Source organism: Bombina bombina, unplaced genomic scaffold (assembly GCF_027579735.1).
Source record: "Bombina bombina isolate aBomBom1 unplaced genomic scaffold, aBomBom1.pri scaffold_1600, whole genome shotgun sequence".
NCBI classification, from domain to species: Eukaryota; Metazoa; Chordata; class Amphibia; order Anura; family Bombinatoridae; genus Bombina; species Bombina bombina.
The window spans coordinates 27,390-49,570 of NW_026512092.1; the positions used below are offsets into that span (position 1 = coordinate 27,390).

The following is a 22,181-nucleotide window of genomic DNA, read 5'->3' on the forward strand; positions in this document are numbered from 1 at the left end:
TGATAACATGGATGGAAGATAAACTTGGGATAAGAGAACTCTTTTCCAAGTACCAGGGTGGAATTCCTGGGTACTATATTCGACTTCATATCCATGAGGATATTTCTAACAGACCAGAGACATTGCAAGCTAACTTCGGCATGTCTTGCCCTCCGGACCTCCTTGAGTCCCTCTGTGGCTCAGTGTATGGAGGTGGTTGGTCTCATGGTGTCCTGCATGGACATCATTCTTTTTGCCAGGTTCCTTCTTAGACCTTTACAACTGTGCGTGCTGAGGCAGTGGAACGGCGATCATTCAGATCTGTCTCAACAGATTGTATTAGACAGCCGGTCGAGAGAATCGCTCTCTTGGTGGCTCTGTCCAGATCATCTGTCCCGAGGGACATGCTTCTTAAAGTTACACTTAACCCAAATTTGTGATTCAGATAGAGCATGACATTTTAAGCAACTTTCTAATTTACTCCTATTATCAAATTGTCTTCATTCTCTTGGTATCTTTATTTGAAATGTAAGTTTAGATGCCGGCCCATTTTTGGTGAACAGCCTGGGTTGTTCTTGCTGATTGGTGGATAAATTAATCCACCAATAAAAAAGTGCTGTCCAGGGTCCTGAACAAAAAAAAAAAAGCTTAGATGCCATCTTTTTCAAATAAAGATAGCAAGAGAACGTAGAAAATTAATCATAGGAGTAAATTAGAAAGTTGCTTAAAATTGCATGCGCTATCTGAACCACGTTCAGTGTCCCTTTAAGACCATCCTGGGAGATTGTGACTACGAACGCAAGCCTATTCGGATGGAGAGCTGTTTGGGGTGCCAGGCAGGCACAGGGGTTGTGGACTCAGGAGGAGTCCTCCCTCCCGATCAATATTTTGGAACTACGGCAATCTTCAAGGCCTTGAAGGCTTGGCCACTTCTGGATCATCCCAGTTTATCAGATTCCAATAAGAATATATAACCACGGTGGCTTACATCAACCATCAGGGGGGAACAAGAAGTTCCTTGGCGATGAAGGAAGTATCTCAGATTCTGGAGTGGGCGGAGGCCCACAGCTGTTTACTATCAGCGATCCACATTCAGAGTGTGGATAACTTGGAGGCAGATTTTTTCAGCAGGCAATCCTTCCATCCAGGGGAATAGTTTCTCCATCCCGAGGTGTTTGCAGAGATATGCAGCAAGTGGGGGATGTCGGAGATAGATCTAATGGCGTCCCGTCTCAATACCAAGCTACCCAGGTATGGGTCGAGGTTGAGGGATCAACAAGCGGATCTAATAGATGCACTAGCAGTGTCCTGGAGGTTCAAACTCATATCTTTTTCCTCCATTACCGCTTCCTCGAGTGGTGGCCCGCATCAAGCAGGAGCGGCTATCAGTAATCCTGATTGCTCCATCGTGGCCGCAAAGGACGTGGTTCGCGGATCTAGTGGGGATGTTCTCATCTCCTCCATGGAAGTTACCTTGTCGGAGAGACCTGCTGATACAAGGTCCATTTGTTCATCAAAATCTAGATTCTCTGAGGCCGACTGCATGGAGATTGAACGCTTAGCCAAGAGAGGTTTCTCTGAGTGTCATTGATATTCTTATTCAAGCTCGTAAACCAGTTACTCGGCATATCTACCACAAGGTGTGGAGGACCTACTTATTCTGGTGTGAAGAGTGTGGTTTTTCCTGCCACAGATTTAAGGTTGCCAGGATCTTATCTTTTCTCCAGGATGGGCTGGAGAAGGGCCTTTCTGCTAGTTCCCTGAGGGGACAGATTTTGGCCCTGTTGGTTCTATTGCACAAGAGACTGGCTGAGCTTTCAGACGTGCAGTCCTTTAAGGCTCTGATTAGGATCAGACCTGTGTTTAGATCTGGGGCTCCTCCTTGGAGCCTAAATCTTGTTGTTCGGGTTTTGCAAACAAAAACAGGTTCTGTTTTGAGCCTCTGCATTCTGTTGACTTTAAATTGTTATCTTGGAAGGTTCTCATTTTATTGGCTATTGCCTCTGAGCGCAGAGTTTCTGAGATCTCTGCTTTGCAATTTGAGCCCCTTTATATGATTTTTCATGCAGATAAGGCAGTTTTACGTACTAAATTAGGTTTTCTTCCTAAGGTTGTGTCAGATCGCAACATCAATCTGGAGATTGTGGTTCCTTCCTTGTGTCCTAATCCTCCTCCATCGAAGGAACGCTTACTTCACAATTTGCATGTGGTTCGCGCCTTGAAGTTCTATCTTCAAGCTACTAAGGAGTTTAGACAATCTTCCTCTTTATTGTCTATTCTGGGAAGCGTAAGGGGCAGAAGGCTACTTAGACTTCCCTATCTTTTTGGTTAAGGAGTGTTATCCGCTTAGTTTACAAGACAGCGGGACATCATCCTCCTGAGAGGATAACGGCTCATTCCACTAGAGCAGTGGCTTCCTCTTGGGCCTTTAAGAACGAGGCCTCTATGAATCACATTTGTAAAGGGGCTACCTGGTCCTCCTTACATTCTTTTTCAAAATTTTACAAGTTTGATGTTTTTGCTTTCGGCTGAAGCAGCTTTCGGGAGAAAAGTTTTGCAGGCTGTGGTGCCTTCAGAATAGGGTCTGTCTCTTCCTTTTTGTTCCCTCCCGTTTTTTATTCAGTGTCCTCTGGAGCTTGGGTATAGTTTTCCCAACAGTAAGGAATGAAGCCGTGGACTTTCCCTATCTTAGGAAGGAAAACATAATTTATTCTTACCAGATAAATTCCTTTCCTTCCGGATAGGGAGAGTCCACAGCCCCCGCACATTTTTTTTTTTCTAGTCTATGGGCGGTCCCCTCTTATTTATTTTATTCTTCTGGCACCATTTATACCCTAATGTTTCTCCTACTTTTCCTTGTTCCCTCAGCAGAATGACTGGGGTAATGAGAAAGTGGGAGGGATATTTAAGTCTTTGGCTGGGGTGTCTTTGCCTCCTCCTGGTAGCCAGGTGTTTCATTTCCCAACAGTAAGGAATGAAGCCGTGAACTCTCCCTATCCGGAAGGAAAGGAATTTATCTGGTTATCTGGTATAAATTATGTTTTATCGCTAGGAAGTTGTTGTTTTTTCCGTTTACTTTGCTGTTCCCCCCCGTCCCTGTCCCCGTCCATTTTGTGGCTCCCTTGCTCCCCCCGTAAAATGAGCAATCAGCGCTGTTCTAGGTTTTGTTTACTTTCAGAACTTGGACAACTGCCTACGTCCTTACAGGGTTAAAACCGGTATTCCTGCAAACACTGCTTTTTAGAACATTTACTGCAAAGGTTTAACAAAGAAAAAGTGAGCAACCTTTTTAATAATGAGATGTCTTGGTGTGTTTTTATACACATCTTCTGATTTGGGCGACTCTGCTCCATGAATAATTTAACGTCACTTTCTCAGAGAGAAACTTAAATTCACATATATTAACCCTCACCTTGCAGATGCTATTGTGTTTATTCAGATGAATTTTCTGCCTTTGTTATTAGCATCTGCAAAGACCTCCAGTTGCTACATCTACTCCTATTGTATCACCGGATCCTCCAGAAGCACCTGTGAAGCCCAGCAATCCTCCTGTGATATCTGCCACACGCAATGAACCCATTGGTCTCAAAGCAGCAGACTTTCTGCCTGTAAGTAATACATTTAGGCACAGTGAATGGGTAATTTGTGTTATGTTCTTCTAGAAGCTGGTGTACTCTGCATTGATACCTATGTAGCACCTCCCTGAGAATGTAAGAAAATGCCATGTTTAAATAACAATTTTATCCCAAGATTCATTCAAATGCTAGAAGCTGATCCTTCTGTTCTTTGGAGCTCGAGTCTGATCATTTTTAATAAAATCTATTACTTTTTTTAACTCCATATAGCCTATCCTATCATTTTTATTTTTCACCCGTTCCATATTTTACTAAAACGTCCTGTAAGTCTCCTGAAGGCTTTACAATAGGATACACAGCAGTATTGCTCTGGAGTAGATTCTTAGACATAACACAGCTGTTATTTTATTTTATTAAAGAGTATTCTTTATTTAGGAAATTAGTACAACCCGGGACAAATCAGTCCCACATAAACACAATAACATAGAAAATATACACGTTGTGGGTGTCCCCTGTAGGGCATCTACAAACATAAATGGTATCCAATATTCTTGCAACAAACTCTGGTAGTATACCCAACATGAGATTTTAGAGCATAGAAATTAGCATGTAGCATGACATAACTTCCCATTTTGTAGTAGAAATTCAGTCTTAACTTAGTGTTCACATTTACGTAGTACTGTACTTTTAGTCCAATAGAGCCCTTAGGCTAATCTCTAGATGTCATCAGGACCAGTTGAGAGTTAAGACTAACGATCAATCACATCAAAATAAAACAATACATTGACATTTTACAGAATGTGAAATTAATCCTCTGAAGTTCAAGGCCCAAAGCCCGCCGGACAGTGAATATCTGGAGTCGTCATATCTTTGAGCTTTTGAGCTTGAATTAAATTATGACTCGGTTCACTCTTTTCTTCTTTCCTACTGACCGGATGTAAAGTCCGAAGGAGAGAGAAGGATAACAAAGCAAAAAAAAAAAACGGGTGGGGAAATAGAACCCCAACTGAGAGGCACTCTACTATGATAAAGCTCTATCGCCCCTCTCCAATTCCTCCCATGCCATCCAGGTTAAACAATGGAAACCCAACCTCCCCTCCATCTTCACAGCTGTTATGAAGCGTTAGATGATATTACAAAATCTATTTATAAGCTTTGCGTCACATACCATATTCCAGCATTACAGTTGTATGTTATGGTAAAGCTGAACGATTTCCTCCTTTCTAGCACCATTTAGTTAATCTCCCACCCTTATCATAGGCAGTGAAAGGCTCATCACCAACTGAAGTAGTGGATGAAGAAGCTGTGTCTCAGATCCGGAAGGGGCATGATACAATGTGTATGGTACTGACCAGCCGCATGCGCAGCCTGGATACAGTGAGGGTGATGTATAGCACAGGGGATATTAAGGTAAAAAGAACACTAGACATACATACTGTACTTTCCTTTGGCTTTAACTTATGGCCAGTCCCTTAGACCCTTGTGAACCTTCCCACAGGACATCGCTTTGCAGTCTGGCTTTATCCCTTTCTTCTACATTACAACCTTAATCTTCAATTTAAATAATTTCCTCTTAAAGCCCTGTCATTTCTACTCCTTCAAACTCCCATGTTGTTGTTGTTCTCTTTAAAGGGACAGTAAAATTAAAATTGCATGCTATGTCTGAATCATGAAAGTTTAAACAACTTTTCAATTTACTTCTATTATCTAATCTTTTGGTATCCTTTGTTTAAAAACATACCTAGGTAGTGCACTACTCGGAGCTAGCTGCTGATTAGTGGCTGCACAAACATTCCTTTTGTTATTGGCTCACCAGATGTCGGCTAGCTCCCAATAGTGCATTGCTGCTTTTAACAAAGGATACCAAAAGAATGAAGCACATTTTTTAATAGACCTAAATTTAGAAAGTTATTTAAAATTGTATTCTCTATCTGAATTGTGAAAGAAAAACTTGGGGTTTCATGTCCCTTTAATAGTAACAAATGTGCTACTTCTCACTGTTACCCACTTTTTCTTTCATTTCTAAACTACACCATATCTGTCCTATTTTCTAGTTGCAGCTCTTTAATATCCTTAAGTCTCTAATATGATACCACAGCCATTTTGACCTGCATCACTTCTCCAGCCTCTCTTCTATCCCAATTTGTTCCTTCCTTAGCCTACAACAATTTATTGTGCTATTCCTTTCACCCCACATATTCTTACTACTTAATTCTGTTTCTCTCATCAGCAAATATTACTTACATTTTCCCCAGGAAACATGTTGATTTAAAGACTTCTGTATTGTCGTGATTACTGTAACACTAGTTAACTTGTTAATAGGCTAACCCTATTTCTCTTGTTAAGTGTATCCAGTCCACGGATCATCCATTACTTGTGGGATATTCTCCTTCCCAACAGGAAGTTGCAAGAGGATCACCCACAGCAGAGCTGCTATATAGCTCCTCCCCTAACTGTCATATCCAGTCATTCTCTTGCAAGCCTCAACCAAGATGGAGGTCGTAAGAGGACTTTTAAATGGTGCCGGAGTGTACTGTTTATCTCAGGCAGTATTTAGAAGAAGAATCTGCCTGCGTTTTCTATGATCTTAGCAGAAGTAACTAAGATCCATGGCTGTTCTCACATATTCTGAGGAGTGAGGTAACTTCAGAGAGGGAATGGCGTGCAGGTTTTCCTGCAATAAGGTATGTGCAGTTAATATTTTTCTAGGGATGGAATTTGCTAGAAAATGCTGCTGATACCGAACTAATGTAAGTAAAGCCTTAAATGCAGTGATAGCGACTGGTATCAGGCTTATTAATAGAGATACATACTCTTATAAAAATGTAATATAAAACGTTTGCTGGCATGTTTAATCGTTTTTATATGTATTTGGTGATAAAACTTATTGGGGCCTAGTTTTTTTCCACATGGCTGGCTTGAATTTTGCCTAGTAACAGTTTCCTTAGGCTTTCCACTGTTGCAATATGAGTGGGAAGGGCCTATTTTAGTGCTTTTCTGTGCAGATAAAATTACTGACACAGACATCCAGCTTCTTCCTGCATGATCCAGGACATCTCTGGAGGGCTCAAAAGGCTTCAAAGTCGTTTTTGAGGGAGGTAAAAAGCCACAGTAGAGCTGTGGCAGTTGTTGTGACTGTTTGAAAAAAACAAAAAAAAAAAAAAACGTTTTTGTCTTTTATTATTCAGTTTTGGGTTAATCATCCATTTGCAAGTGGGTGCAATGCTCTGCTAACTTGTTACATACACTGTAAAAATTTAGTTAGTGTAACTGCCTTTTTTCACTGTTATTTCAAATTTTGACAAAATTTGTGTTTCTTAAAGGTGCAGTAACATTTTTTATATTGCTTGTAAACTTGTTTAAAGTGTTTTCCAAGCTTGCTAGTCTCATTGCTAGTCTGTTTAAACATGTCTGACACAGAGGAAACTACTTGTTCATTATGTTTGAAAGCCATGGTGGAGCCCCATAGGAGAATGTGTACTAAATGTATTGATTTCACCTTAAACAGTAAAGATCAGTCTTTAACTATAAAAGAAATATCACTAGAAGATTCTGACGAGGGGGAAGTTATGCCGACTAACTCTCCCCACGTGTCAGACCCTTCGCCTCCCGCTCAGGGGATGCACGCTAATATGGCGCCAATTACATCAGGGACGCCCATAGCGATTACCTTGCAGGACATGGCTGCAATCATGAATAATACCCTGTCAGAGGTATTATCCAGGTTGCCTGAATTAAGAGGCAAGCGCGATTGCTCTGGGGTTAGGAGAAATACAGAGCGCACAGATGCTGTAAGGGCCATGTCTGATACTGCGTCACAATATGCAGATCATGAGGACGGAGAGCTTCAGTCTGTGGGTGACATCTCTGATTCGGGGAAACCTGATTCAGAGATTTTTAAATTTAAGCTTGAGAACCTCCGTGTGTTGCTTGGGGAGGTATTAGCTGCTCTGAATGACTGTAACACAGTTGCAGTACCAGAGAAATTGTGTAGGCTGGATAAATACTATGCGGTACCGGTGTGTACTGATGTTTTTCCTATACCTAAAAGGCTTACAGAAATTATTAGCAAGGAGTGGGATAGACCGGGGGTGCCTTTTTCCCCCCCACCTATATTTAGAAAAATGTTTCCAATAGACGCCACTACACAGGACTTATGGCAGACGGTCCCTAAGGTGGAGGGAGCAGTTTCTACTTTAGCAAAGCGTACTACTATCCCGGTTGAGGACAGTTGTGCTTTTTCAGATCCAATGGATAAAAAATTAGAGGGTTACCTTAAGAAAATGTTTATTCAACAAGGTTTTATTTTACAGCCCCTTGCATGCATTGTGCCTGTCACGGCCGCGGCGGCATTCTGGTTTGAGGCCCTGGAAGAGACCATCCATACAGCTCCATTGACTGAAATTATTGACTGAAATTATTGACAAGCTTAGAACACTTAAGCTAGCTAACTCATTTGTTTCTGATGCCATTGTTCATTTGACTAAACTAACGGCTAAGAATTCCGGATTCGCCATCCAAGCGCGTAGGGCGCTATGGCTTAAATCCTGGTCAGCTGAAAGTCTAAATTACTCAACATTCCTTTCCAGGGGCAGACCTTATTCGGGCCTGGTTTGAAGGAAATTATTGCTGGCATTACTGGAGGTAAGGGTCACACCCTTCCTCAGGACAGGGCCAAAGCAAAGGCCAAACAGTCTAATTTTCGTGCCTTTCGAAATTTCAAGGCAGGTGCAGCATCAACTTCCTCCGCTTCAAAACAAGAGGGAACTTTTGCTCAATCTAAGCAGGCCTGGAAACCTAACCAGTCCTGGAACAAAGGCAAGCAGGCCAGAAAGCCTGCTGCTGCCTCTAAGACAGCATGAAGGAACGGCCCCCCTATCCGGCGACGGATCTAGTAGGGGGCAGACTTTCTCTCTTCGCCCAGGCGTGGGCAAGAGATGTTCAGGATCCCTGGGCGTTGGAGATCATATCTCAGGGATATCTTCTGGACTTCAAAGCTTCCCCTCCACAAGGGAGATTTCATCTTTCAAGGCTATCTGCAAATCAGATAAAGAAAGAGGCATTCCTACGCTGTGTGCAAGACCTCCTAGTTATGGGAGTGATCCATCCAGTTCCACGGACGGAACAAGGACAGGGTTTTTATTTGAATCTGTTTGTGGTTCCCAAAAAAGAGGGAACCTTCAGACCAATTTTGGATCTAAAGATCTTAAACAAATTCCTCAGAGTTCCATCTTTCAAAATGGAAACTATTCGGACCATCCTACCCATGATCCAAGAAGGTCAGTACGTGACCACAGTGGACTTAAAGGATGCCTACCTTCACATACCGATTCACAAAGATCATCATCGGTTTCTAAGGTTTGCCTTTCTAGACAGGCATTACCAATTTGTAGCTCTTCCCTTCGGGATGGCTACAGCCCCGAGAATCTTTACAAAGGTTCTGGGCTCACTTCTGGCGGTTCTAAGACCGCGAGGCATAGCAGTGGCTCCGTATCTAGACGACATCCTGATACAGGCGTCAAGCTTTCAACTTACCAAGTCTCATACAGAGATAGTTCTGGCATTTCTGAGGTCGCACGGGTGGAAAGTGAATGAGGAAAAGAGTTCTCTATCCCCACTCACAAGAGTCTCCTTCTTAGGGACTCTTATAGATTCTGTAGAAATGAAAATTTACCTGACGGAGTCCAGGTTATCAAAACTTCTAAATGCTTGCCGTGTTCTTCACTCCATTCCGCGCCCTTCGGTAGCTCAGTGTATGGAGGTAATCGGCTTAATGGTAGCGGCAATGGACATAGTGCCATTTGCGCGCCTTCATCTCAGACCGCTGCAATTATGCATGCTGAGTCAGTGGAATGGGGATTACACAGATTTGTCCCCTCTGCTAAATCTGGATCAAGAGACCAGAGATTCTCTTCTCTGGTGGTTGTCTCAGGTACACCTGTCCAAGGGTATGACCTTTCGCAGGCCAGATTGGACAATTGTAACAACAGATGCCAGCCTTCTAGGTTGGGGTGCAGTCTGGAATTCCCTGAAGGCACAGGGATCGTGGACTCAGGAGGAGAAACTCCTTCCAATAAATATTCTGGAGTTAAGAGCAATATTCAATGCTCTTCTGGCTTGGCCTCAGTTAGCAACACTGAGGTTCATCAGATTTCAGTCGGACAACATCACGACTGTGGCTTACATCAACCATCAAGGGGGAACCAGGAGTTCCCTAGCGATGTTAGAAGACTCAAAGATAATTCGCTGGGCAGAGTAACACTCTTGCCACCTGTCAGCAATCCATATCCCAGGCGTGGAGAACTGGGAGGCGGATTTTCTAAGTCGTCAGACTTTCCATCCGGGGGAGTGGGAACTCCATCCGGAGGTGTTTGCTCAGTTGATTCATCGTTGGGGCAAACCAGAGTTGGATCTCATGGCGTCTCGCCAGAACGCCAAGCTTCCTTGTTACGGATCCAGGTCCAGGGACCCAGAAGCGACGCTGATAGATGCTCTAGCAGCGCCTTGGTTCTTCAACCTGGCTTATGTGTTTCCACCGTTTCCTCTGCTCCCTCGACTTATTGCCAAAATCAAACAGGAGAGAGCATCTGTGATTCTGATAGCACCTGCGTGGCCACGCAGGACTTGGTATGCAGACCTAGTGGACATGTCATCCTTTCCACCATGGACTCTGCCTCTAAGACAGGACCTTCTGATACAAGGTCCTTTCAATCATCCAAATCTAATTTCTCTGAGACTGACTGCATGGAGATTGAACGCGTGGCTTCTCCGAGTCAGTCATTGATACTTTAATACAGGCACGAAAGCCTGTTACCAGGAAAATCTACCACAAGATATGGAGTAAATATCTTTATTGGTGTGAATCCAAGAATTACTCATGGAGTAAGGTTAGGATTCCTAGAATATTGTCTTTTCTCCAAGAGGGCTTGGACAAAGGATTATCAGCTAGTTCCTTAAAGGGACAGATTTCTGCTCTGTCTATTCTTTTGCACAAGCGTCTGGCAGAGGTTCCAGACGTCCAGGCATTTTGCCAGGCTTTGGTTAGAATTAAGCCTGTGTTTAAACCTGTTGCTCCCCCGTGGAGCTTAAACTTGGTTCTTAAGGTTCTTCAAGGAGTTCCGTTTGAACCCCTTCATTCCATTGATATTAAACTTTTATCTTGGAAAGTTCTGTTTTTGATGGCTATTTCCTCGGCTCGGAGAGTCTCTGAGCTATCTGCCTTACAATGTGATTCTCCTTATCTGATTTTTCATGCAGATAAGGTAGTTCTGCGTACCAAACCTGGGTTTTTACCTAAGGTGGTTTCTAACAAGAATATCAATCAAGAGATTGTTGTTCCATCGTTGTGCCCTAATCCTTCTTCAAAGAAGGAACGTCTTTTACATAATCTGGACGTAGTCCGTGCCTTGAAGTTTTACTTACAAGCTACTAAGGATTTTCGTCAAACATCTTTCCTGTTTGTCGTTTACTCTGGACAGAGGAGAGGTCAAAAAGCTTCGGCAACCTCTCTTTCCTTTTGGCTTCGGAGCGTAATACGCCTAGCCTATGAGACTGCTGGACAGCAGCCCCCTGAAAGGATTACAGCTCATTCTACTAGAGCTGTGGCTTCCACCTGGGCCTTCAAAAATGAGGCCTCTGTTGAACAGATTTGCAAGGCTGCGACTTGGTCTTCGCTTCACACTTTTTCAAAGTTTTACAAATTTGATACTTTGCTTCTTCGGAGGCTGTGTTTGGGAGAAAGGTTCTTCAGGCATTGGTTCCTTCCGCTTAATCCTGCCTTGTCCCTCCCATCATCCGTGTACTTTAGCTTTGGTATTGGTATCCCACAAGTAATGGATGATCCGTGGACTGGATACACTTAACAAGAGAAAACATAATTTATGCTTACCTGATAAATTTATTTCTCTTGTAGTGTATCCAGTCCACGGCCCGCCCTGTCCTTTTAAGGCAGGTCTAAATTTTAATTAAACTACAGTCACCACTGCACCCTATGGTTTCTCCTTTCTCTGTTTGTTTTCGGTCGAATGACTGGATATGACAGTTAGGGGAGGAGCTATATAGCAGCTCTGCTGTGGGTGATCCTCTTGCAACTTCCTGTTGGGAAGGAGAATATCCCACAAGTAATGGATGATCCGTGGACTGGATACACTACAAGAGAAATAAATTTATCAGGTAAGCATAAATTATGTTTTTAAATGTTGTTGCCAGACTCGTCCTGCTTATATATTGTGCATGCTCTTCTGCTTCTCTATCCTTGATCCTGTTGTGGCCTCCAGTTGCCTCTAGGATCAAATTCAAAATTCTAACCCTTTCTTACAAATTCCACATGCTACTTTTCTGAATGTGTACTTGTCTACAAATACTCACCCACTCTGTCATGTGATCAGCACCTCCCACTCTAGAATGCAGGACTTCTTTTATGCTTTTTATGTCCTGTGGAATCCCCCCCCCCCCCCCCCCCCATATTTAAAAAATATTTAAAATTTAATTTCTCTTCAATTACGGTTTCATTTATGATTTCTATTTCAACTTTTGTCTCCACCAATTCCAATTTGATTTTAAGCTCCCTTAAGAAGCAGAACTATCATATCTTTCTCTTGTGGTTTCTGTATCCATGTCTTGCTTCATTTACCTAATTTACCTTATGCACCTAAAACGACATTGTGGTATATATGATGCATTAGAAATGAATGCTAATACTGTAAATAGAAACAAAATTGGGAAATTTAGACTGTTGAGTAATAGTGAAATTTGGCAAGAAAGGTCTACATACAAAGATCCCTAAAGAGAATGAATTATTGATCCATAATGGAAATATCCATAGAAATACTGTTTTCTCATTACTTGCATTTCAGACCACCATGGACTCTGCTGTGGCAATCAATGACCTCTCAGTTGTTGTGGATCTTCTAAACATCATTAACCAGAAAGCGTGAGTTGATCTCCCCTTTTATCCTGATGTTAGGGATTTATTTATCATAATCCAAATACCCTAAACTCTGTTGTACTGTCTCATGTTAGGTCCCTCTGGAAACTGGATCTTTGCACGACTGTCTTACCTCAAATTGAGAAACTGCTACAGAGCAAGTATGAGAGGTAATTGTACCCAGCCATATAGTCCAAAAAACCTCTGTGCATCAACATTGCACAAGGGGAGATCTAATACAATTTTACACATTGTCAATGGGTATAGAACTTGTAATTTACTATAACTTATAATTACAGCCCACAGCCATGTTCTGTTTTTATACAGCAAGTACAGGTGGCAACACTCAGCACATTAATATTTTGCTCACTGGCAGTTAATGACACAAATTAGCCCTCTTGCAACATATAACTCACAGCCCATTAACTATTATTCCTTATTCTGCGAGGAACGCACTGCACTAATATTTTATCCGAATTTGCTAGTGTTGTACAAAGATAATCCCTTTTCTTCCAGTAACATACAGCACATTGTTGATGAATACTCTGTCTTCCAGTAATAAACAGAGCAATGATGATTAAAGACACCAATCCCTTACCTAAAGTAGCCTTCCTGCTATATAAAATCCCCCGCTACTGAGCATGGTTAAGGAACTTGCTACTGCAGACATCAGCTCTTTCATTGGTTTCCTTGTAGTCATCATATTAGACACATGTAGGTGGGAAGGTTGCATCATTACTGAGCCATAGTATATCCTGTTTGACATTCAGGGCTTTACTGAGTGTGGCCTGGGGCTTCAGCTCTCACTCCCTAGTCTGAAAAATCTAACCGTATCCCCTTGTTACTATAAAGAAAATTCCAAGTTGATTAAAAACCTGCGCAGTGTTAATTTTGAGAACAGAACAAATATAAAATGCTACACAGGAGCAGTTTGCAGTCAAAGCTAGAGCTCTTGAGCTGAATAGCAGCAGCGTGAGAGTGCACTGTTATAGTTTTCAATAGTATGGTTGGTACACTTACCATTGCCTGCACCGCCCCTTGTCAAAAAAGCTAGACCGTGTTGGGCAGAGAAAAGAAGCTTGCAGGGGCTAAATAAAAAGTTAAACGTTTTTATTTTGTTAAAATAAAAAAAATAAACCATGTCTGCTTAACTTGGTGTCACACTACATTTATTAAACAGTAACTTTAATATCACTTTTTAATGTTACCTATGTATGTTCCCCTATCTGTTTTGTAGAATAAATATTTATGATTGCATCTGTTTTCCTCACTAGTTATGTACAGACCGGGTGTCTCTCACTAAAGTTGATTCTGCAGAGATTCCTTCCGCTGATCACAGATATCCTTGCTGCGCCTCCTTCGGTTGGTGTGGATATATCTAGAGAGGAGAGGTTAGACATGAAGGGATTGGTTATGGGGAATTACCTTAGGCACGTGTTTTTCTGTATAATGATATTCATGTACACAGCTTTTTGTTAGTGATATGTTCTAATGCAATTTCCATGAACGTCAACATCAACAGAACTGGAACTGTGGTATGATTTGTCATTGTTTATGATCAAAATGCAGCTGGATGGGCATGTAACCACTTATGTGGAAGAGGAGAATTGAGGCTTTCGGGTATGTCATTCGTGTCATTTTAGTAGTAAACAAATGTTAATTTCTTAAGATACGGTGAGTCCACGGAATCATCAATTACTGTTGGGAATATCACTCCTGGCCAGCAGTAGGAGGCAAAGAGCACCACAGGAAAGCTCTAGATTTGTCTGGGATCCAGGGATTGAGGCAGGATTTAAATTATACAAGGCTGGTATACGAGCAATATCATGTTGGTATAATAATTTACAGTCCGTATCAGGACAAAAACATTTTTAATAAAATTAAAGATTAATTTGTGAAGTATTTTAGCATAATACAGAGAGGAAATCTTAAGGAGTTTTCAGCTGGCAGATGCAGCATCATTAGTGATTAGTTGGAAAGAATCGCAAACTAAATTGATGAATAATTATCTTACCCCGGATAGGATTAGTAAGTGGGCACAAGATAGGAATCAAGGGAATTTTTTCAAATGCAATAAGGAAAGAGCGGATCTGATACACTGTCTTCGGGCATGCCCAAAAGTCAGAAAATTTTGGGGAAAGATTCAATACTGGCTGAATAAATTTCTGCAGAACAAATACGGGGTGGTGTCTTTTCATATCATCTTTTTATATGATGAACGTATACAGTCAGGAGATACACTTAATAAATATGGCCATACTGGCTGCACGCAACTTAATATTTAAAAAGTGGAGATCCCCTGATGCTCCAAGTCTGGGTGAATTTGTAAATAATATGAAATAGCATATGACTATTGAACGGCAAAGCTTAATATTAGCCACTGAAAATCAATTTAGAGCTTTTTTCAAATGAAAGAAAGTAATTCTATCATGGCCTTCTGCCACGCAAAGTCAGTTCATTGCTCCGCTGAAGAATTAACTTTTTTTTGCAATGCTTATTGTGGAAGAACGTCTTCCCTTGCAATCAGCCAATCAGATTCAAGTTCAATCCGATTGGCTGATTGATTCAGCCAATCGGATTGAACTTGAATCTGATTGGCTGATTCAATCAGCCAATCAGATTTTTCTACCTTAATTCCGATTGGCTGATAGAATCCTATCAGCCAATCGGAATTCGACGGACGCCATCTTGGATGACGTCATTTAAAGGAACCTCATTCGTCTGGAAGTCGTCGTGCCGGATGGATGCTCCGCGGCGGAGGAGCGAAGAAAGCCGCTTTGCTTGAAGACATCGCCGGATGGAAGAAGACTCTCTGCCACTTGCTTGAAGACATCGCCCGGATGGAAGAAGACTTCTTTGCCGCTTGATTGAGGACATCGCCCGGATCGGATGAAGAGTTCTGCCCGGCTGGGTGAATACAAGGTAGGGAGATCTTCAGGGGGGTAGTGTTAGGTTTTTTTAAGGGGGATTTGGGTGGGTTTAGAATAGGGGTATGTGGGTGGTGGGTTGTAATGTTGGGGGGTGGTATTGTGTTTTTTTTTTTCAGGCAAAAGAGCAGTTTTCTTTGGGGCATGCCCCGCAAAAGGCCCTTTTAAGGGCTGGTAAGGTAAAAGAGCTAACTTTTTAAATTTAGAATAGGGAATTTTTTTTATTTTGGGGGCTTTATTATTTTATTAGGGGGCTTAGAATAGGTGTAATTAGCATAAAAATCTTGTAATCTTTTTTTTTATTTTTTGTAATTTAGTTTAGTTTATTTAATTGTATTGTAGTTTAAATATTTGTAGTTTATTTAATTTATTGATAGTGTAGGTGTATTTGTAACTTAGGTTAGGATTTATTTTACAGGTAAATTGGTAATTATTTTAACTAGGTAGCTATTAAATAGCTATCTACCTGTTTTAAAGAAGGGATTGGATAAAGCTTCCCACCGTGACCTAAGCTGTGTGCAGCTCCTTGATGAAAAGTGAGACATATCCGCCGGCTGTGGTCTTCCTTGCTTCTGGATAAAAGAATTGTTCACATCATAGATTGTGAAAGGCTCTTTTAAAACCTACCGTTTGTAAGTAGGAATTGTATTGTGTCTTGTATATGTGCCAATAAAACTGCTACCTTGAATCTCGGTTCTTCTGCGCTGTTCTTACTTCACAGCTATTTCTCCAACATAGGTGTGTCCGGTCCACGGCGTCATCCTTACTTGTGGGATATTCTCTTCCCCAACAGGAAATGGCAAAGAGCCCAGCAAAGCTGGTCACATGATCCCTCCTAGGCTCCGCCTACCCCAGTCATTCTCTTTGCCGTTGTACAGGCAACATCTCCACGGAGATGGCTTAGAGTTTTTTAGTGTTTAACTGTAGTTTTTCATTATTCAATCAAGAGTTTGTTATTTTCAAATAGTGCTGGTACGTACTATTTACTCAGAAACAGAAAAGAGATGAAGAATTCTGTTTGTATGAGGAAAATGATTTTAGCAACCGTAACTAAAATCCATGGCTGTTCCACACAGGACTGTTGAGAGCAATTAACTTCAGTTGGGGGAACAGAGTGCAGTCTCTTACTGCTGGAGGTATGACACATTCTAACAAGACGATGTAATGCTGGAAGCTGTCATTTTCCCTATGGGATCCGGTAAGCCATGTTTATTACGATTGTAAATAAGGGCTTCACAAGGGCTTATTTAAACTGTAGACTTTTTCTGGGCTAAATCGATTGATTATTAACACATATTTAGCCTTGAGGAATCATTTTATCTGGGTTTTTTGATATAATAATATCGGCAGGCACTGTTTTAGACACCTTATTCTTTAGGGGCTTTCCCAAAGCATAGGCAGAGTCTCATTTTCGCGCCGGTGTTGCGCACTTGTTTTTGAGAGGCATGGCATGCAGTCGCATGTGAGAGGAGCTCTGATACTTATAAAAGACTTCTGAAGGCGTCATTTGGTATCGTATTCCCCTTTGGGTTTGGTTGGGTCTCAGCAAAGCAGATACCAGGGACTGTAAAGGGGTTTAAAGCTTAAAACGGCTCCGGTTCCGTTATTTTAAGGGTTAAAGCTTCCAAAATTGGTGTGCAATATTTTCAAAGCTTTAAGACGCTGTGGTGAAAATTTGGTGAATTTTGAACAATTCCTTCATGTTTTTTCGCAATTGCAGTAATAAAGTGTGTTCAGTTTAAAATTTAAAGTGACAGTAACGGTTTTATTTTAAAACGTTTTTTGTACTTTCTGATCAAGTTTATGCCTGTTTAACATGTCTGAGCTACCAGATAGACTGTGTTCTGAATGTGGGGAAGCCAGAATTCCTATTCATTTAAATAAATGTGATTTATGTGATAATGACAATGATGCCCAAGATGATTCCTCAAGTGAGGGGAGTAAGCATGGTACTGCATCATTCCCTCCTTCGTCTACACGAGTCTTGCCCACTCAGGAGGCCCCTAGTACATCTAGCGCGCCAATACTCCTTACTATGCAACAATTAACGGCTGTAATGGATAATTCTGTCAAAAACATTTTAGCCAAAATGAACCCTTGTCAGCGTAAGCGTGGCTGCTCTGTTTTAGTTACTGAAGAGCATGACGACGCTGATATTAATATCTCTGAAGGGCCCCTAACCCAATCTGAGGGGGCCAGGGAGGTTTTGTCTGAGGGAGAAATTACTGATTTAGGGAACATTTCTCAGCAGGCTGAATCTGATGTGATTACATTTAAATTTAAATTGGAACATCTCCGCATTTTGCTTAAGGAGGTATTATCCACTCTGGATGATTGTGAAAATTTAGTCATCCCAGAGAAACTATGTAAAATGGACAAGTTCTTAGAGGTGCCGGGGCTCCCAGAAGCTTTTCCTATACCCAAGCGGGTGGCGGACATTGTTAATAAAGAATGGGAAAGGCCCGGTATTCCTTTCGTCCCTCCCCCCATATTTAAAAAATTGTTTCCTATGGTCGACCCTAGAAAGGACTTATGGCAGTCAGTCCCCAAGGTCGAGGGAGCGGTTTCTACTTTAAACAAACGCACCACTATTCCCATAGAGGATAGTTGTGCTTTCAAAGATCCTATGGATAAAAAATTAGAAGGTTTGCTTAAAAAGATGTTTGTTCAGCAGGGTTACCTTCTACAACCCATTTCATGCATTGTCCCTGTCACTACTGCCGCATATTTCTGGTTTGATGAACTGCTTAAGGTGCTCGATAGTGACTCTCCTCCTTATGAGGAGATTATGGACAGAATCAATGCTCTCAAATTGGCTAATTCTTTCACTCTAGACGCCTCTTTGCAATTGGCTAAGTTAGCGGCTAAGAACTCTGGGTTTGCTATTGTGGCGCGCAGAGCGCTTTGGTTGAAATCTTGGTCGGCTGATGCGTCCTCCAAGAACAAGCTACTAAACATTCCTTTCAAGGGGAAAACGTTGTTTGGTCCTGACTTGAAAGAGATTATCTCTGATATCACTGGGGGTAAGGGCCACGCCCTTCCTCAGGATCGGCCTTTCAAGGCAAAAAATAGACCTAATTTTCGTCCCTTTCGTAAAAACGGACCAGCCCAAGGTGCTACGTCCTCTAAGCAAGAGGGTAATACTTCTCAGGCCAAGCCAGCTTGGAGACCAATGCAAGGCTGGAACAAGGGAAAGCAGGCCAAGAAACCTGCCACTGCTACCAAGACAGCATGAAATATTGGCCCCCGATCCGGGACCGGATCTGGTGGGGGGCAGACTCTCTCTCTTCGCTCAGGCTTGGGCAAGAGATGTTCTGGATCCTTGGGCGCTAGAAATAGTCTCCCAGGGTTATCTTCTGGAATTCAAGGGACTTCCCCCAAGGGGGAGGTTCCACAGGTCGCAGTTGTCTTCAGACCACATAAAAAGACAGGCGTTCTTACATTGTGTAGAAGACCTGTTAAAAATGGGAGTGATTCATCCTGTTCCATTAAGAGAACAAGGGATGGGGTTCTACTCCAATCTGTTCATAGTTCCCAAAAAAGAGGGAACGTTCAGACCAATCCTAGATCTCAAGATCTTAAACAAATTTCTCAAGGTCCCATCGTTCAAGATGGAAACCATTCGAACTATCCTTCCTTCCATCCAGGAAGGTCAATTCATGACCACGGTGGATTTAAAGGATGCGTATCTACATATTCCTATCCACAAGGAACATCATCGGTTCCTAAGGTTTGCATTCCTGGACAAACATTTCCAGTTCGTGGCGCTTCCTTTCGGATTAGCCACTGCTCCAAGGATTTTCACAAAGGTACTAGGGTCCCTTCTAGCGGTGCTAAGACCAAGGGGCATTGCAGTAGTACCTTACCTGGACGACATTCTGATTCAAGCGTCGTCCCTTCCTCAAGCAAAGGCTCACACGGACATTGTCCTGGCCTTTCTCAGATCTCACGGCTGGAAAGTGAACGTGGAAAAGAGTTCTCTATCCCCGTCAACAAGGGTTCCCTTCTTGGGAACAATTATAGACTCCTTAGAAATGAGGATCTTTCTAACAGAGGCCAGAAAAACAAAGCTTCTGGACTCTTGTCGGATACTTCATTCCGTTCCTCTTCCTTCCATAGCTCAGTGCATGGAAGTGATCGGGTTGATGGTGGCGGCGATGGACATAGTTCCTTTTGCGCGCATTCATCTAAGACCATTACAACTGTGCATGCTCAGTCAGTGGAATGGGGACTATACAGACTTGTCTCCGAAGATACAAGTAAATCAGAGGACCAGAGACTCACTCCGTTGGTGGCTGTCCCTGGACAATCTGTCTCAAGGGATGATGTTCCACAGACCAGAGTGGGTCATTGTCACGACCGACGCCAGTCTGATAGGCTGGGGCGCGGTCTGGGGATCCCTGAAAGCTCAGGGTCTTTGGTCTCGGGAAGAATCTCTTCTACCGATAAATATTCTGGAACTGAGAGCGATATTCAATGCGCTCCAGGCCTGGCCCCAGCTTGCGAGGACCAGGTTCATTCGGTTTCAATCAGACAACATGACGACTGTTGCGTACATCAACCATCAGGGGGGAACAAGGAGTTCCCTAGCGATGGAAGAAGTAACCAAAATTATTCTTTGGGCGGAGTCTCACTCCTGCCACCTGTCTGCTATCCACATCCCAGGAGTGGAAAATTGGGAAGCGGATTTTCTGAGTCGTCAGACATTGCATCCGGGGGAGTGGGAACTCCATCCGGAAATCTTTGCCCAAGTCACTCACCTGTGGGGCATTCCAGACATGGATCTGATGGCCTCTCGTCAGAACTTCAAAGTTCCTTGCTACGGGGCCAGATCCAGGGATCCCAAGGCGGCTCTAGTGGATGCACTAGTAGCACCTTGGACCTTCAAACTAGCTTATGTGTTCCCGCCATTTCCTCTCATCCCCAGGCTGATAGCCAGGATCAAGCAGGAGAGGGCGTCGGTGATCTTGATAGCTCCTGCGTGGCCACGCAGGACTTGGTATGCAGATCTGGTGAATATGTCATCGGCTCCACCTTGGAAGCTACCTTTGAGACGAGACCTTCTTGTTCAGGGTCCGTTCGAACATCCGAATCTGGTTTCACTCCAGCTGACTGCGTGGAGATTGAACGCTTGATTTTATCGAAGCGAGGATTCTCAGATTCTGTGATCGATACTCTTGTTCAGGCCAGAAAGCCTGTGACTAGAAAGATTTACCACAAAATTTGGAAAAAATATATCTGTTGGTGTGAATCTAAAGGATTCCCTTGGGACAAGGTTAAGATTCCTAGGATTCTATCCTTCCTTCAAGAAGGATTGGAAAAAGGATTATCGGCAAGTTCCCTGAAGGGACAGATTTCTGCCTTGTCGGTATTACTTCACAAAAAGCTGGCAGTTGTGCCAGATGTTCAAGCCTTTGTTCAGGCTCTGGTTAGAATCAAGCCTGTTTACAAACCTTTGACTCCTCCTTGGAGTCTCAATTTAGTTCTTTCAGTTCTTCAGGGGGTTCCGTTTGAACCCTTACATTCCGTTGATATTAAGTTATTATCTTGGAAAGTTTTGTTTTTAGTTGCGATTTCTTCTGCTAGAAGAGTCTCAGAATTATCTGCTCTGCAGTGTTCTCCTCCTTATCTGGTGTTCCATGCAGATAAGGTGGTTTTACGTACTAAACCTGGTTTTCTTCCAAAAGTTGTTTCTAACAAAAACATTAACCAGGAGATTATCGTACCTTCTCTGTGTCCAAAACCAGTTTCAAAGAAGGAACGTTTGTTGCACAATTTGGATGTTGTTCGCGCTCTAAAATTCTATTTAGATGCTACAAAGGATTTTAGACAAACATCTTCCTTGTTTGTTGTTTATTCAGGTAAAAGGAGAGGTCAAAAAGCAACTTCTACCTCTCTCTCTTTTTGGATTAAAAGCATCATCAGATTGGCTTACGAGACTGCCGGACGGCAGCCTCCCGAAAGAATCACAGCTCATTCCACTAGGGCTGTGGCTTCCACATGGGCCTTCAAGAACGAGGCTTCTGTTGATCAGATATGTAGGGCAGCGACTTGGTCTTCCCTGCACACTTTTACCAAATTTTACAAGTTTGATACTTTTGCTTCTTCTGAGGCTATTTTTGGGAGAAAGGTTTTGCAAGCCGTGGTGCCTTCCATTTAGGTGACCTGATTTGCTCCCTCCCTTCATCCGTGTCCTAAAGCTTTGGTATTGGTTCCCACAAGTAAGGATGACGCCGTGGACCGGACACACCTATGTTGGAGAAAACAGAATTTATGTTTACCTGATAAATTTCTTTCTCCAACGGTGTGTCCGGTCCACGGCCCGCCCTGGTTTTTTTTAATCAGGTCTGATATTTTATTTTCTTTAACTACAGTCACCACGGTACCATATGGTTTCTCCTATGCAAATATTCCTCCTTAACGTCGGTCGAATGACTGGGGTAGGCGGAGCCTAGGAGGGATCATGTGACCAGCTTTGCTGGGCTCTTTGCCATTTCCTGTTGGGGAAGAGAATATCCCACAAGTAAGGATGACGCCGTGGACCGGACACACCGTTGGAGAAAGAAATTTATCAGGTAAACATAAATTCTGTTTTTTAATAGCTATTGTACCTAGTTAAAATAAATACCAAGTTACCTGTAAAATAAATATAAACCCTAAAATAGCTACAATGTAATTATTAATTACATTGTAGCTATCTTAGGGTTTATTTTATAGGTAAATATTTAGATTTAAATAGGAATATTTTAATTAATAATATTATTAGATTTATTT

At 42.4% G+C, this 22,181-nt stretch overlaps 1 protein-coding gene across 1 annotated transcript; it reads left to right on the forward strand.

The window, feature by feature from the left end:
• Window positions 1–3,443: 3,443 nt before the first annotated feature.
• On the forward strand, window positions 3,444–13,871 carry LOC128644120 (katanin p80 WD40 repeat-containing subunit B1; the record flags this gene model as incomplete). Its single annotated transcript, XM_053696834.1, has 5 exons — window positions 3,444–3,587; window positions 4,815–4,964; window positions 12,410–12,486; window positions 12,576–12,650; window positions 13,755–13,871. Coding segments are annotated over 5 exons (563 nt in total), but the record flags the coding sequence as incomplete, so codon positions are not given.
• Between the last annotated feature and the right edge of the window lie 8,310 nt (window positions 13,872–22,181).